Source organism: Cervus elaphus, chromosome 20 (assembly GCF_910594005.1).
Source record: "Cervus elaphus chromosome 20, mCerEla1.1, whole genome shotgun sequence".
NCBI classification, from domain to species: domain Eukaryota; kingdom Metazoa; phylum Chordata; class Mammalia; order Artiodactyla; family Cervidae; genus Cervus; species Cervus elaphus.
In genome coordinates this window covers 80,084,517-80,099,711 of record NC_057834.1, presented here as the reverse complement: position 1 = coordinate 80,099,711, position 15,195 = coordinate 80,084,517, and the positions used below count along the sequence as shown (strand labels likewise).

Below are 15,195 nucleotides of genomic sequence, written 5' to 3'. Positions count from 1 at the left end.
TGAATTACTAAGGAAATGACTTGGCTTTTTTCCTACTGAATGGACTGATGGACTGCTGAGTGGCTATTTTTGCATGAGGTAAATGGAACTTCTATTAACTTATAAGTGTAAATTGGTCATATCATGGAAGATATAATGAAATATGTTACTCTTTATAATCCCAAGTGAAATATTTTAATTTCTATAATATAAGGGTTTGCTTTTCCCCAATGACTCATTATTAAATTATCTCTAAAAGGTAATATTCTTTTAATTCATATGATATTACTTTGCTGAAAATACATTTAATAATGTATTCAAAGTATTGTTATTTAGTCTACCATAACTTTAACATTCTCTCTTAACATGACTAAGCCTACAGTTTTTTAATAAAATAGAGTGCTGATCTTATTTAGCAACTCAATTCCTGATTGAATTTCAACTGAACAAGAAAAACATAGCTTACTCACCACTTTACCAGAATTAAGTAACCTTCTGAGCTAGCCAATAGCTTTAAAAAAGTACATTTGAGCCAGAGTAGCATTCTGGTTGGATATATTAGAGCAACCATGAATCCACGCACAGTAAGCCAGGCTACATGCCTAAGACAGATCTGTTCTATATTGTTCAGCCTAGAGAATTCTTTTTGAAATGTATGGTAAATTAGTGCATTAAGACATATTTTAAAAATAATAACTTACGGGAGGTCCAGTGTCCCCTTTTGGCCCTCTTAGATTCTCCATTTCGAGCACTGTATTAAGATCCTCATAATAATAATAATCATAAAGCTCAGTTTCATAGCTATTTTCGATGGGATAAGTAGCATCAGGATCAAATTCACCTTCCTTCCTTAGATCAAGGTGATTATCCACAGATGGCTCATCTGTCACTCTGTATAAGGTTGTGTTTAAAATCTGCTGCAGTTCTATAAGTTCATTAGTGTGCAGATTTGCTGTGATAGCCTTCTTGAGATTCTTAATTGCATCTTGTTTTATATGTGGAAGACTAGATGATATCTTCTTAAGTGGTGACAGACCAGTTACTTTATCATTATGTTGTGTGATATTGTCCGAGACATTTAGAAGAGAAATAAATTTATCCTTGTTTTTTTTCCTTGGCTCATTGAGGCTATGATGGGACATTGGCAGGCTTAAATTTGCCTGAGTAAGTTGCTCAGTGATCAACTCTTTGGTCTGAATCACATGGTTCACAAGATCCATAGCAGAGACATTCCCTGAATGAAGAGAAGTTAGCTGAGATCTTGATATCTGGTGTTTTTGTTGTTTATTCACTGCCACAGAATCATTATTTGTGAAATCTAGAACACTTTTGTTTTCAGTAAGTGTGTCCTGCGACAGTACTTTTTCACCCAATCTTTTGGGCAGGAGAGAGTTTTCCGGTATCTTAGTTGATACAATAGTTGTATGAGGAAGACTTGTTTCAGGGCGACACTGCTGTTTCACATATCTGCAATAGTTTGCAGATGCTTCTGCAGAAGGAATAATATCCAACTGACATACTACTCCTTCAAAATGGACAGAATTATTATTCATACTTCCCAAGGTAAACACACTGTTAGAATCAAAGGTATGAACTTCCGAAAGAGTCTCTCTGCTAAAATATTTCTTTCCACATTCAACAAACATTGAGACATCTTGACTGCTAACTGCAATGGCAAATGAGTGCCATCGCTCATCGTGAACGCTGTAGTTGAAAAAGACAGACTGCTTTCCTCCAAGGTATACCACTAATTTTTTAGGTAATAACTGTACTCCTAATTGCAGTCTATTTTTACTTCTAATGCTGAAGAGAAATGCATTGTTTACTCTATAGGACTGTAACCCAATTAATATTGTAAACGGCTGTTCTAAACTGACTGGTAAAATTTTCACAAGAGGTGATTCAATACAGGAATCGTTTGTTAAAATGACACCAAATTCTGTTACATGGACCCCCTGAGGTAATGGTATAGATGATGGTGGTATGGCGGTCACTGATGAAGAGTGTCTTACATCTTTGCCTCCAAGGCCTAGTTGATGAAGAATATCTATGCCTGGAAATTAAAAAGAGAGAGAAAGAATCTTACTCTTAGGCATTCATGTGTTCATATAAATGTTTGAGCATGAGAAAACCTTCCTTGTAGGTATCAATAGTAATCCCTAAAATAAACATGCTCTATCAATAACTAATGTCTAGATAATGAGAGGTATGGAAAGGGAGAGTAAAATGTTATTCTTTATTATCTAAAACACACACACCCCAATATCCTTATGCCCAAAATTTAATAAATGTTCTTTCATTCTTTAAATTAGGAAACTTATTTGTTATTCCAATGAATGTACATGTTCAAAGATTCCCAGATGGTCATTTACTTCTTTAATTTATAATTGAAAATTTTATGACTTCTTTGATAAAGAGAAACTGGAGACATACTTACAAAAAGAAATTTTAAGTTTGGAAACCATTTTATAAATTAAGTTCACACACCCATTTAAACTATAATTTTTCAGACTGTTTTCTCTTTAGCCTTCCAATAATTTGCAAGTTACATAAGAGCCCTCCCTATGCCTAATTCCTTAAGTGTGTGCTACACATAAAGTACCCAGTACCCTGAAAACTTCTGGACAAGACAACTGAAATTCTTACGGCTGCTGATCACTGTATATTTTTCTCTCACTTCCATATTTCTCTCTCTTCCATTTTGTTTGGGTCCTCCACAGTAATTCTTAATCCAAATAATTTATAGACTTTCTTAATAATTTTTATTAAAATATAGGTTTTATATATATTTTATAATTATGATTTTTCTAGTTTTCATTGTAATATTATTGATAGTATACTGCTTATCTCCCTTACCCAATTATAAACTCTTGAAAGACAGATTCTATGTCTGCTTAGAATATCTATTATACCTATTATATTATCTATTATACCTCTCTTCAAACTTTTCTATAATTTCTGAATGAATGAATTTGCCCCACCCAAATCTGAACAGATGAAACATGTACCCCTAGAGTCCAACAAAATTATATACCGTTTGTAAAAAATAATAAACCTTCTCAAAGATACAGAACAGCTTAAATAGTCATGATCTTTATTATTCTTTAGGTGATAAATTTCCCAGTTGTATCACTGTACATTAAAGAACAATTCATTTACAACTATAAGTGAGGAAAAATTAAGATTTTTGAAAATTAGCCAGCAAGATTACACATCATCTTAGTTATCCTTTCATAAGAGATTAGTAGATATTTGATAACTCATATTTATTACAAACTGGAAATACTGTGACAGATGTCCACCAAAATATTCCTAACAGCAATTATAAATTATATGCATCTCCAGGAATTTGGGGAAATACTTTAAAGAGGCCCCATAAAAACATGCAAAAAAAATGTTGATGTCTCATGTTTTAAAATGATTCATAAAAGATTTTAATTTTATTCCATAGTATGGGTATTTGCTTTAATATAAGACATGTATTGCCAGCTAGATCATTTCCAGTCTTCAGGGAAAATTTACACTTCTGAAACATAACGTAAGGGCTTATCTGTGACTTTGGGTATTCTCAATGCTAACTGCCTGTAAGGGTATTCTCAATTCAAGAAATAAACTATGGAAGAAACACTGCTAATATGAAAATCACAATGTTTAAAGTATATATAATAATAGAGTATGTGAAAATTATCATTCTATGATGCCAGATCAGCTACTTTTACACAAACAAAAAGTCCGAATTATGTGGTATGATATCTAGGGCTGCTGCTTACCAGAGAAAACCAATCTTGTATTTAACCCCTGCTATCTACTACCTCAAATTTCTGACTATTAGAATGAAATACTAGAGAAAGTATTATTTTAAAACTTCAGTATACATCTTTTCAATATTTATATACATATTCACATAGTATAAATGCTTCCTTCAATTCTAATATACATATACATATATATTTCCTTCAATTCTGAGTTTTTATGACAAATAGTTAGGCTTTGTAAAAATCAAATGTTTTAAGCATTTACTACTCAAAAAAATTTAATTTTTGAACCATCCTTGCATTCCTAAAATAAAACCTACTTGATCATTGTATTTTATTCTTTTAATACCTTACTGATCGTTGAGTATTTTATATGTAGACACTGCATTAATTAAGACTGGTCTGTGGTTTTTCCATTATTATACTATCTTTACACGACTATAATGTAAGACTTTATTTTTTATGGCCTAGAACAGCTTAAATTCCTTTAAATTTCTTTCTCAAAAGTTTAATAACACTCAGTTGTAAATAAAGGTTATCATGTTGGCCCTTTCACTGATAGCTCTTCATTCACCCTAATTTCTTTCATGTCAGTTAATTTACTCAAAATTTAAACTACCTCTTGAATCAATTTTTAAAATTTATATTTTTAGGAAATAACTTCCTTTTAGTCTCCAAATGTATTTTTCAGAAATCATCATAATATTCCCTTGAAATTATTTTTGTTTCCCTATTTCAGATTCTCTCTTAAAATTTCCAATTTTGAATATTTTGGTCTATTTGTTCTTAAGGGTAACTATTGCTTATTTCAAAAGTAGAGCCTTGGATTTGTTTATCCTATTATTTTTTGTCTGCTTTCTATATCATTTTCTGCATCTATCTTTATTATTTTTTCTTATTTTCATTTGACTTCTTTTTCTAGTTTCTAGAGATGATTACTTATTCATAGTACTTAAGTAGTACATTTTCTAAATACTTCCTTAGCTGTACCCCATAGATTTGATGTATTATTTTCATTTTGTGATTTTTCACTTTTGCAGTTTTCTAGAAAGTATGCAATTTTTACTTGTATTTTTCCCATTGACCCAAATGATTTAAGAAGAAATGCAAAATTTTGCAGTTAGGTTTTACTAAGAAAATCAGAAAGCAAAACCTAACAGCATTGTGATGAGAAAATGGTGTCTAAGTTGCACTTTTTGTTTTTGAAATTTAGCCTAACAAATGGTTAATTTTTTAGTGTTTGATCAGTACTTACAACGGTTTTCAGGGTACAGAATTTAAAACCAGTTGGCTGAGCCTCATTGTTTATTTTATATCCTTTATACCCTCATTTTTATACAATTAATCTATCATGGAGTAAGAAATTAACAAAATCTCATCACTATTTTATCTTTTTGGCTTTTTATCTCATGTGGCCTTAACTTTATGAATATTAATGTTATGGTTGTTATGCAGAGATAGTCATAATATTCATATATTTATTGGGTATTGCACCTTTTCAAATGATAAGGAGTATGCCTATGTCTATTTTGTTTATGACCTCTACCTTATCTGGTATGAAGTCCCTCTGCCCTCACATTTTGTTTGCATTATCTGATAACCTTTGCGTATACTTTTATTTTTACTTACTTTGAAGTGCTCTCTTAAGTGGAAGGAGTTTGTTTTGTGTCTGAAAATTTTTTCTTTGAATATAAAATTAAATCTATTTACCTTCATTGATGTGATAGTTTGCTTAATCTGTCATATTTTGCTTTCCCATTTTAATTTTTAAAGTCACTATGTGTTTCCTTTGCTATTTCATGCAGTTCTTTTGAGATAAGAAAGGTTTCTCTCTTTATTCTAAAGTTTACTTCTAAAGTTATAAGTGTATACAATGTCCCTAGTCCACTTTAGACATAGCTATTAATTTTACTGACGAATGTTTTCTTTTTTCTCCTTTTTGCCCCCTTTCCTTTACCACCTAGTATTAGTCAATAGGATTATCTTTCTTAGGATTTACCTTTTCATTAAGTACTATCCTTACAGTGTTTTTTATTTAATTTATCTGCTTCAGATAATACTTAATACATAGCTTCTGATGAAACAATCAGCAAGCTTAATACTTCCTGGAGTTTTTTCCTCTTTTTCTTCCCATTTTTTGGTGGTTGTACCAGTTCTATATTGCCAGTTCATATGCTATTCATATTGTTTCATTCCCATATTTTATTCCATTAAATGGAACCAGTCTTTTGTAGTCATTTCTCTTTGCTGAAGTTTATGCTCTATTAGTTTCCTTAAGAAGGGTTCATGAGAACCTTTCCTGACTTTTTTAAATGGTAAAAGGAGTACGTCAAGGCTGTATATTGTCACCCTGCTTATTTAACTTCTATGCAGAGAACATCATGAGAGACGCTGGGCTGGAAGAAGCACAAGCTGGAATCAAGATTGCTGGGAGAAATATCAATAATCTTAGATATGCAGGTGACAACACCCTTATGGCAGAAAGTGAAGAGGAACTAAAAAGCCTCTTGATGAAAGTGAAAGAGGAGACTGAAAAAGTTGGTTTAAAGCTCAACATTCAGAAAACTAAGATCATGGCATCTGGTCCCATCACTTCATGGGAAATAGATGGGGAGACAGTGGAAACAGTGTCAGACTTTATTTTTTTGGGCTCCAAAATCACTGCAGATGGTGACTGCAGCCATGAAATTAAGTGGGCTTTATCCCAGGAATGCAAGGATTCTTCAATATCCGCAAATCAATCAATGTAATACACCACATTAACAAATTGAAAGATAAAAACCATATGATTATCTCAATAGATGCAGAGAAAGCCTTTGACAAAATTCAACACTCATTTATGATTAAAACTCTCCAAAAAGCAGGAATAGAAGGAACATACCTCAACATAATAAAAGCTATATATGACAAACCCACAGCAAGCATCACCCTCAATGGTGAAAAATTGAAAGCATTTCCCCTGAAATCAGGAACAAGACAAGGGTGCCCACTCTCACCACTACTGTTCAACATAGTGTTGGAAGTTCTGGCCACAGCAATCAGAGCAGAAAAAGAAGTAAAAGGAATCCAGATAGGAAAAGAAGAAGTGAAACTCTCACTGTTTGCAGATGACATGATCCTCTATATAGAAAACCCTAAAGACTCTACCAGAAAATTACTAGAACTAATCAATGAATATAGTAAAGTTGCAGGATATAAAATTAACACACAGAAATCCCTTGCATTCCTATATACTAACAATGAAAAAACAGAAAGAGAAATTAAGGAAACAATACCATTCACCATTGCAACAAAAAGAATAAAATACTTAGGAGTATATCTACCTAAAGAAACAAAAGACCTATACATAGAAAACTATAAAACACTGATGAAAGAAATCAAAGAGGACACAAACAGATGGAGAAACATACCGTGTTCATGGATTGGAAGAATCAATATTGTCAAAATGGCTATTCTACCCAAAGCAATCTATAGATTCAATGCAATCCCTATCAAGCTACCAACGGTATTTTTCACAGAACTAGACCAAAGAATTTCACAATTTGTATGGAAATACAAAAAACCTCGAATAGCCAAAGTAATCTTGAAAAAGAAGAATGGAACTGGAGGAATCAACCTGCCTGACTTCAGACTCTACTACAAAGCCACAGTCATCAAGACAGTGTGGTACTGGCACAAAGACAGAAATATAGACCAATGGAACAGAATAGAAAGCCCAGAGATAAATCCACGAACCTATGGACACCTTATCTTTGACAAAGGAGGCAAGGATATACAATGGAAAAAAGACAACCTCTTTAACAAGTGGTGCTGGGAAAACTGGTCAACCACTTGCAAAAGAATGAAACTAGAACACTTTCTAACACCATACACAAAAATAAACTCAAAATGGATTAAAGATCTAAATGTAAGACCAGAAACTATAAAACTCCTAGAGGAGAACATAGGCAAAACACTCTCCGACATAAATCACAGCAAGATCCTCTATGACCCACCTCCCAGAATATTGGAAATAAAAGAAAAACTAAACAAATGGGATCTAATGAAACTTAAAAGCTTTTGCACTACAAAAGAAACTACAAGTAAGGTGAAAAGACAGCCGTCAGATTGGGAGAAAATAATAGCAAATGAAGAAACAGACAAAGGATTAATCTCAAAAATATACAAGCAACTCCTGCAGCTCAATTCCAGAAAAATAAATGACCCAATCAAAAAATGGGCCAGAGAACTAAACAGACATTTCTCCAAAGAAGACATACAGATGGCTAACAAACACATGAAAAGGTGCTCAACATCACTCATTATTAGAGAAATGCAAATCGAAACCACAATGAGGTACCATTACACACCAGTCAGGATGGCTGCTATCCAAAAGTCTACAAGCAATAAATGCTGGAGAGGGTGTGGAGAAAAGGGAACCCTCTTACACTGTTGGTGGGAATGCAAACTAGTACAGCCACTATGGAAAACAGTGTGGAGATTCCTTAAAAAACTGGAAATAGAACTGCCATATGACCCAGGAATACCACTTCTGGGCATACACACTGAGGAAACCAGATCTGAAAGAGACACATGCACCCCAATGTTCATCGCAGCACTGTTTATAATAGCCAGGACATGGAAGCAACCTAGATGCCCATCAGCAGATGAATGGACAAGGAAGCTGTGGTACATATACACCATGGAATTTTACTCAGCCGTCAAAAAGAATTCATTTGAACCAGTCCTAATGAGATGGATGAAACTGGAGCCCCTTATACAGAGTGAAGTAAGCCAGAAAGATAAAGAACATTACAGCATACTAACACATATATATGGAATTTAGAAAGATGGTAACGATAACCCTATATGCAAAACAGAAAAAGAGACACAGAAATACAGAACAGACTTTTGAACTCTGTGGGAGAAGGTGAGGGTGGGATGTTTCAAAAGAACAGCATGTATACTATCTATGGTGAAACAGATCACCAGCCCAGGTGGGATGCACGAGACAAGTGCTCCAGCCTGGTGCACTGGGAAGACCCAGAGGAATCGGGTGGAGAGGGAGATGGGAGGGGGGATCGGGATGGGGAATAAGTGTAAATCTATGGCTGATTCATATCAATGTATGACAAAACCCACTGAAATGTTGTGAAGCAATTAGCCTCCAACTAATAAAAAAATTAAAAAAATAAAAATAAAAGACACTTACTCCTTGGAAGGAAAGTTATGACCAAACTAGATAGCATATTAAAAAGCAGAGACATTATTTTGCCAACAAAGGTCTGTCTTTGTCAAGGCTATGGTTTTTCCAGTGGTCATGTATGGATGTGAGCGTTGGACTGTGAAGAAAGCTGAGGGCCGAAGAATTGATGCTTTTGAGGTATGGTGTTGGAGAAGACTCTTGAGAGTCCCTTGGACTGCAAGGAGATCCAACCAGTCCATCCTAAAGGAGATCAGTCCTGGGTGTTCATTGAAAGGACTGATGCTGAAGCTGAAGCTCCAATACTTTGGCCACTTCATGCGAAGAGTTGACTCATTGGAAAAGACCCTGATGCTGGGAGGGACTGGGAGCAGGAGGAGAAGGGGACGACAGAGGATGAGATGGCTGGATGGCATCACCGACTCGATGGGCATGAGTTTGAGTCAACTCCGAGAGTTGGTGATGGACAGGGAGGCCTGGCATGCTGTGATTCATGGGGTCACAAAGAGTCGGACATGACTGAGTGACTTAACTGAACTGACTGAAGTGATTCAATTTTTTTTTTTTTTTTAACCAGCATACCCCAAAGATGTGTTATGTTCTTTATCTTCAAAAAGTACAGTGACTTTTTATTAGGATATGGCTTCATACTGATCATTCTGGATAACTGTGTCTGGCACACAGTATGCCCATTTGTTGTAGAGATTCTTTTCCCTGTTTTTGCTTTTTATTTTACTGCTAAGTTCTCGTGAATCTTAAACTCTCTTGAGTGTTTGTTTAATTTTATAGTTTCGATTTTCTCCTTCAAAAATTCCTATTATAAATATGCTGAATCACCATTGCTGTCCTCTATGTTGTTTCTCTATGTTATCTTCAGTTCCATTTGTTTGATTTTCTCATATTTTGTGCTTCCTATAATGTCTAATCTCTTCATGTTCCAATTTCATTTTGATTTGTAAAGGGTTTTTTCCCTTACTACTTCTTTTGAGTTCTACAAGCTCACAGTTCATATCTTTTTAATATCTTAGTCTCTTCCTTTTCCTGAGCGCTTCTATTTCTACTTTATGATCTTCCTCCCATAGAAGGGATTGTTTTTCTGTGTGTACATTCTCATTTTTGCTGTTTTCCCCTACATTTTAGCTTGTTGTGTTTTTCTATTTTCGTTTCTTATGGTTTCACATCCAAGCAATTTTTAGAAGGATGCTGCGAGAAAGTGGAGAGCCATTCCTGCCAAATCTCAAAAGCAGAGGTTTTGTTTCAGCATTACTGGAGTTTCCTTCCCAAATGGCTCCTTGACCAAAGCTAGTCCAGGAGGACTACACCCAGCCCTGCGCACAGCTCCTCTCTCCTCCCCTGTAATCACTCACACTGGCATACACTTCAGAATGAATCCTTCACCTCAGGAAGTAGAGCTTTTACATTTTTTTTGAGATCTGTCCCCACTGAGCCATTTAGCTATTACCTGTGCTTTCACGTACTTCCCTCTGGGCAGCTTTGGTTCTCCCCAGATCCTGTGGCACTTTAGATACAACGGGGCTTTCTTGGTGGCTCAGAAGGTACAGAATCTGCCTGCAATGCAGGAGAGACCCAGGTTTGATGCCTGGGTTAGGAAGATCCCCTGGAGAAAAGAATGGCTACCCACTCCAGAATTCTTGCCTGGAGAACTCCATGGACAGAGGAGCCTGGCGGGCTACAGTCCACAGGGTTGCAAAGAGTTGGACATGACTGAGCAACTAACACTTTCACTTTTCAAAGGTTAAGTACTTCAAGGTGTGATCCTCACTTTCTGGAAGTTGGCTTTTGCTATTACTTTCTGAAATCTTTCTATTGACTTTACTCCACAGAGCATCAGCTTTTCTCAGCAGAACTGGGGAGTTTGAAGCTTATGTCAGTACCTAATTTTATTGGAAATGCAGTTTTCGGATTCATTGACTATTTCAATGAACTTTCATTTGTATGATATCCAGACACAGAAAAAAGAAAGTATCTTATAGTTTTAAGTTTATACTAAAGTCAATACTCATCTCATAGATGAAGAATATAAGGTCCAGAGAGATTAAGTAACTTGGTCAAGGACACACAGTTGATAAAAGGTAGAAACGAATTTGAGCACAATCAGACTGACTTCAAAGTCTGCCATCTTCAATGTCTACCTTCCACAGTGCCTTCTAGCCACTGTGTTCTCCACACCACCTCGTTGCCCTTGGAAAGCCACACTAATCATGGCAGGATTATTTCCCCCAACAGAAAACTCAAGAGTGGAAAACAGTCTCCAGGTAGCCACCAGAGTTGGTATATGATGTAAACTCTAATTATTATTCTAGTTTTAACCGTTCTCATCTCACCGTGAAAGTTTAGCAAATGTTTTGATAGATGTCTGAAGAGAGCATATAGAACTATCTCAGAGATATTGCAGGCTCTGTTACAAACTACCACAATAAAGTCAATATTGGAATAAAGTGAGTTACACAAATTGGTTAGTTTCCCAGTGCATAATAATTTATGTTTATACTATACTGTAGTCTATTTAGTATGCAACAGCATTATGTCTAAAAAATAATGTACATACTTTAATTAAAAACTACTTTATTGCTAAAAGTGCTAACCACCATCTGAGCCTTCAGCAAGTTGGAATCTTTTTGCAATAGTACCAGAAACACTGATCACAGATAACAATAAAAAATATAAAAATGAAAAAGTTTGAAATATGCGAGAATTACCCAAATGGGACACAGAGGCATAAAGTGAACAAATGCTGCTGGAAAAACAGCACTGGACAGACATGATTAAAATAAGGTTGCCACAAATATCCACCTTGTAAAATACACAATATCTGAGAAATGTGATAAAGCCAAGTGTAATAAAATGAGGCACGCTTGCAGAGAATTGTTAAGGATAAAAAGTCACAGACAAGAGGGGTGGAGAGAACAGGAGGAAAAAGAAAAAGATTTCTATCATAGGACAGACTTTTTACATTAATTTAAGCCTAGCCCTAGATACCACCAAATTGCAATTTTAAATTTAGATAATTGGTACTGATGAATAGAGCAAGAAAAATCTCAGTTGTCTATAAGTTACTTGTTTCATGAGTAACTCTAACCAGGAAATCAATCGAGTTTGTGTCACTTAGGAAACTAGTTACCACTTAAAGAATACTTATTATCAATCAGGCACTTCATTAGATGGTGTACATTTTTTAAAGACTAAGAATAGCAGCATTAATTAAATTGTTTCTATGGACCAAGAACTATGTTAAGAATTTTACTATATTAAGCCAGGTAATTCCTGTAACATAATGAAGTATGTGCTATTGTTAATCCATCTGAGAGCTATAAAAACAAGTCACAGAGAATTTAAATAATTTTCCCAAGGTCATCCAACTAGGAAGTTCAGAGGCAGAAATTGAATGCAAGCAGTCCCCTGGAGCCAATCTTTTAGCATGACAACTTTCAGGAATGCGTATGTGGTGGCTCAATGGCAGAACTGATTGTATCTCCACTGATTTGCTTCTTAAATAGAAAATACATTATGTGTTGCCAAGACAACGCTTTGCTCTTTTTACTGTAAACATCAAACATAATGACTTCATCTAAACCATGGTTTCAGTAACCACATATGCTGACTCACAAAATTATCTTCTGAGGTTTGAATAACTAATTACCCATTCAATTTATCCAGTAGAGATTAGCTATCTCACGAGCACTTCTAACTTAATACATTTTACCCCACATCTGTTCCTCTTACATTAGTGTCTTTCTCAGTGAAGATCCTCACTACCACACCACACCATCAGTCTGAGTAATGTTTTTAAAGTGCAAATTATATCATGGTATTCTCCTGAGCAAAATTCTTCAATGGCCTCCCATCATACTAAAAATGCAATCCAAACTTTGACATGAGGCATGAAACCTATGTAAACAGCTCCCTTCCTGCCTATCTCATCTATCCTTTCATTTCATCCCACCTCTGCTCCAGCCATGCTGGTCTTTTCTTATTGCTTAAAGCCCCTAAACTCATTTTTAACTCTCAGTATTTGCATTCATTTTTCTCTTTTCCTAGAATGCTCTAAAGCCTTAATTCATTCTGATCAAGGCTCAAATACGACCTGTTCAGAAAGGCTTTTCTTAGCCACATTACATAAACTATAAAATAGTCATCCTCCTTGCCCCAGTCACTCTCTAACTCTACTGTCTCACTGAGTTTTATTATTTCTTTGTAATACTGAAAATTTAGGAGAAAATATATGTGTATATAAACTTGCCTATGAATTGGCTCTCTGGTTGAAATGTAAGTATGTAAGAGAAGAACTTCATATTGTTTTATCATAATATTCCAACATTTAGGACAATGACTAAAAACAAAGTAGGTACACAGTATTGCTTGAATGAATTAATCAACCCAATTATCTATCCCAGAAACCTGGTAATTATCTTTGATACTTCTCTTCCCACCCATTTTGTATTCAATTACCATGTCCAACACAACCCTTAGCTGAGTTCTCTTTACTTAGCCAGATTTTAATATTAGCCTCCTAACAGATTTCTATGGCTTCCCTCATAGCTCAGTTGGTAAAGAATCTGACTGTAATGCAGGAGAGCCCAGATTCCTGGGTTGGGATGATCCCCTGGAAAGGGAATAGGCTACCTACTCCAGTATTCCTAGACTTCTCTTATGGCTCAGCTGGTCTTGTATGACATACTTGTCCCATCCCTCATCCACACTGCTGCCACAGAAAGCTTGGTAAAGTACAGAACAAAATGAAGATTAGTTCATGACACTCCTTCCTATAACACATCAGCAGTCCTTGTAGCTTTCAGTACAAAACTCATTCATCTTAGTTCAGCCCTCAGGCCCTTAATAATGTAACCTCTTGCCTACATTTCTAATCTCACATCTCAAACCTTCCTAATAAGCTTTACCATTTGGCAATATTCTGTGCATATTATTACATATTATTGCTGGGGAGGTTGGCACTACTTTGATTCCACTAGGAATGGATAACTGGACATACCACATATGGAACTTTCCTAGATTCTTCTCCCTGAGTATCTTTTCTAGATTGACTTAATCTGTATCCTTTTGCTGACATCTACTATACCTTAGAGTGTAACAGATTTTCTGAGTTCTGTGAGTCCTTCTAGAGCATTGCTGAGCCTGAAAGTGGTCTTCGGGATCCTCAAATTTGCTGTTGGTGTCGAAGGAAGTGTGGTCTTCGCAATTGCCCCCTAATTTATACTAATTTATGCACTTTTTCTCAATGATTTATCTTCTCATTCTATATTTTCTACTCCTGACATTTAACTTTCCTTTAATTTCTTGCTATATCAAAGCTTACAAAAGCTCATTCTTTCAGAGTCCTGATAAGAATGTCCCTTCATGCCAAATTTACTCATTTGACAAGACACTTCAGGTGATACCTCCTCTTCAGGCTTCAGTGCAATTTTTGGTTTGTTGTTGTTTTGTTACAAACTAATGACAAATAGGGGGCTCCCCAAGTAGCGCTAGTGGCAAAGAACCCACCTGCCAACACAGTAGACACAAAAGATGTGGTTTGATCTCTAGGTCAGGAAGATCCCCTGTAGTAGGAAATGGCAACCAACTGCAGTATTCTTGCCTGGAAAACTCCATGGACAGAGGAGCCTGGAGGATTACAGTCCATCGGGTCGCAAAGAGTGAGACACAACTCATATGTGTATGTATGAGCACAAATATGCATAATGACAAACAGATCCTTTCTCACGGTGGAGAATTCTGACAAAATGTGGTCCACTAGAGAAGGAAATGGCAAACCACTTTAGTATTCTTGCCTTGAGAACCCCATGAACAGTATGAAAAGGCAAAAAGATAGGACACTGAAAGATGAACTCTCCTCTTTCACTTTCATCAAGAGGCTCTTTAGTTCTTCTTCACTTTCTGCCATAAGGATGGTGTCATCTGCATATCTGAGGTTATTGATATTTCTCCCGGCAATCTTAATTCCAGCTTGTGCTTCCTCCAGCCCAGCATTTCTTATTATGTACTCTGCATGTAAGTTAAATAAGCAGGGTGACAATATACAGCCTTGACATACTCCTTTTCCTATTTGGAACCAGTCTGCTGTTCCATGTCCAGTTCTAACTGTTGCTTCCTGACCTGCATACAGGTTTCTCAAAAGGCAGGTCAGGTGGTCTGGTATTCCCATCTCTTTCAGAATTTTCCACAGTTTATTGTGATCCACACAGTCAAAGGCTTTGGCATTGTCAATAAAGCAGAGTTGGACTATAAAGAAAGCTGAGCGCC

At 35.7% G+C, this 15,195-nt stretch overlaps 1 protein-coding gene across 8 annotated transcripts in view; it reads right to left on the bottom strand.

The window, feature by feature from the left end:
• Positions 1–15,195, bottom strand: part of COL24A1 (collagen type XXIV alpha 1 chain) — a 382,349-nt gene that overhangs the window by 345,347 nt on the left and 21,807 nt on the right. For all 8 annotated transcript variants that reach the window (XM_043877542.1, XM_043877547.1, XM_043877541.1 and 5 more), the window contains one exon: positions 681–2,032. In XM_043877542.1, the coding sequence (XP_043733477.1) occupies positions 681–2,032 (1,352 nt within the window). The remainder of the gene's footprint in view (positions 1–680; positions 2,033–15,195) is intronic.